This window comes from Suricata suricatta, chromosome 10 (genome assembly GCF_006229205.1).
Source record: "Suricata suricatta isolate VVHF042 chromosome 10, meerkat_22Aug2017_6uvM2_HiC, whole genome shotgun sequence".
Lineage (NCBI taxonomy): Eukaryota > Metazoa > Chordata > Mammalia > Carnivora > Herpestidae > Suricata > Suricata suricatta.
The window spans coordinates 17,396,496-17,397,675 of NC_043709.1; the positions used below are offsets into that span (position 1 = coordinate 17,396,496).

The window sequence follows — 1,180 nt, forward strand, 5'->3', positions numbered from 1 at the left end:
GTGTGCGAATATACTTTGGGAAGTAGAGGAAGACCACAACCTCTACAGCAGAAAGGACAGCTGGGATTTCATTGGCTACTTTGATATCAGACTGGTGTCTGAATAATTCGAAATATTTACTGAATCCCTACAAGTTGCTGGGGACCAAAGCCAACCAGTTACAGACTTTGCCATGTAGGCTACTTCACCTCTTTGAGACTCAATTTCCAAATCTACATCATGGAGTTGCTACTAACAACTCCTATTATTGAATTATTTTAGGGGTAAAATGAGCATTGAGCCAAATGGCTGGCTCAGACCTAGTACTCCATAAATGATACTGGACGGATGAATGATTGTATAAGCTAAAAGTGCCTCCTATAACCAGGGCCCAGGATGGAGATTGTTAAAAGAATGAATGAGTAAAATAAACAGAGGTGTGGATGGCATGTAATACTAGGTTGAACCGTATTAAGTTGCCATTTTTGTAGTCAGACCCTACAAATAGGGCAATTTTATATAGTCTTATCTGGTAGAATCGCAAAAAAATGTTGAATGAATGCATGAATGACCAAATAGATGGGTGACTAGGAAAATGAATAGCTTGTTGCAGAATAACTGGCACCCAGTGGTACCCAACGACTATGTCCTTAATGGCGAGAGAATGAAGGGATGGGTAGGTTGGTAGATAAATGAGGATGTGCAAGGACTGGATAGGGCCAACTAGATGCTTGTTGATTCTGAGTTTCAAGAGCACCATTGTTTGGCCCTCAGATCTCATGGGTCCTGGGCTCCCTTGAGGCCCAGCCCTCAGGGGTTTCACGGCAGGGTTCATGATGGATCCTGAGGGCTGAACCCCACATGTCTCTTACTACTGACCGAAAAATTGTAGGCGGCAAAAGTGTCACAGTGGCCCCCCAGGGTGGGATCAATCAGTAGGCAGTCAATGCCATAGGCCACACCCAGGTCAAACAGGAGTTCTCGCTGTATAATTCTGCAGGTTTGGTCATTCAGGTAGAGCTCACCCTGCGAGGGATGGAGGGAGAAAGAGAGAACAGTCAACACTCCTCAGCCTCCTCTTCTGCCTAGGCCATATCAAGTGGTCAGCACCTGCAAAGCTCAGAAAGAACTAAATATATATATATATATATATATATATATATATATATATATATATATATATATATATATATATATATAT

The 1,180-nt window shown here is 42.4% G+C and overlaps 1 protein-coding gene across 1 annotated transcript in view; it reads right to left on the reverse strand.

The window, feature by feature from the left end:
• Nucleotides 1-1,180, reverse strand: part of STAB2 (stabilin 2) — a 150,163-nt gene that overhangs the window by 26,197 nt on the left and 122,786 nt on the right. Inside the window, exon 53 of the mRNA XM_029955429.1 lies at nucleotides 852-1,005. Within this exon, the coding sequence (XP_029811289.1) occupies nucleotides 852-1,005 (154 nt within the window). The remainder of the gene's footprint in view (nucleotides 1-851; nucleotides 1,006-1,180) is intronic.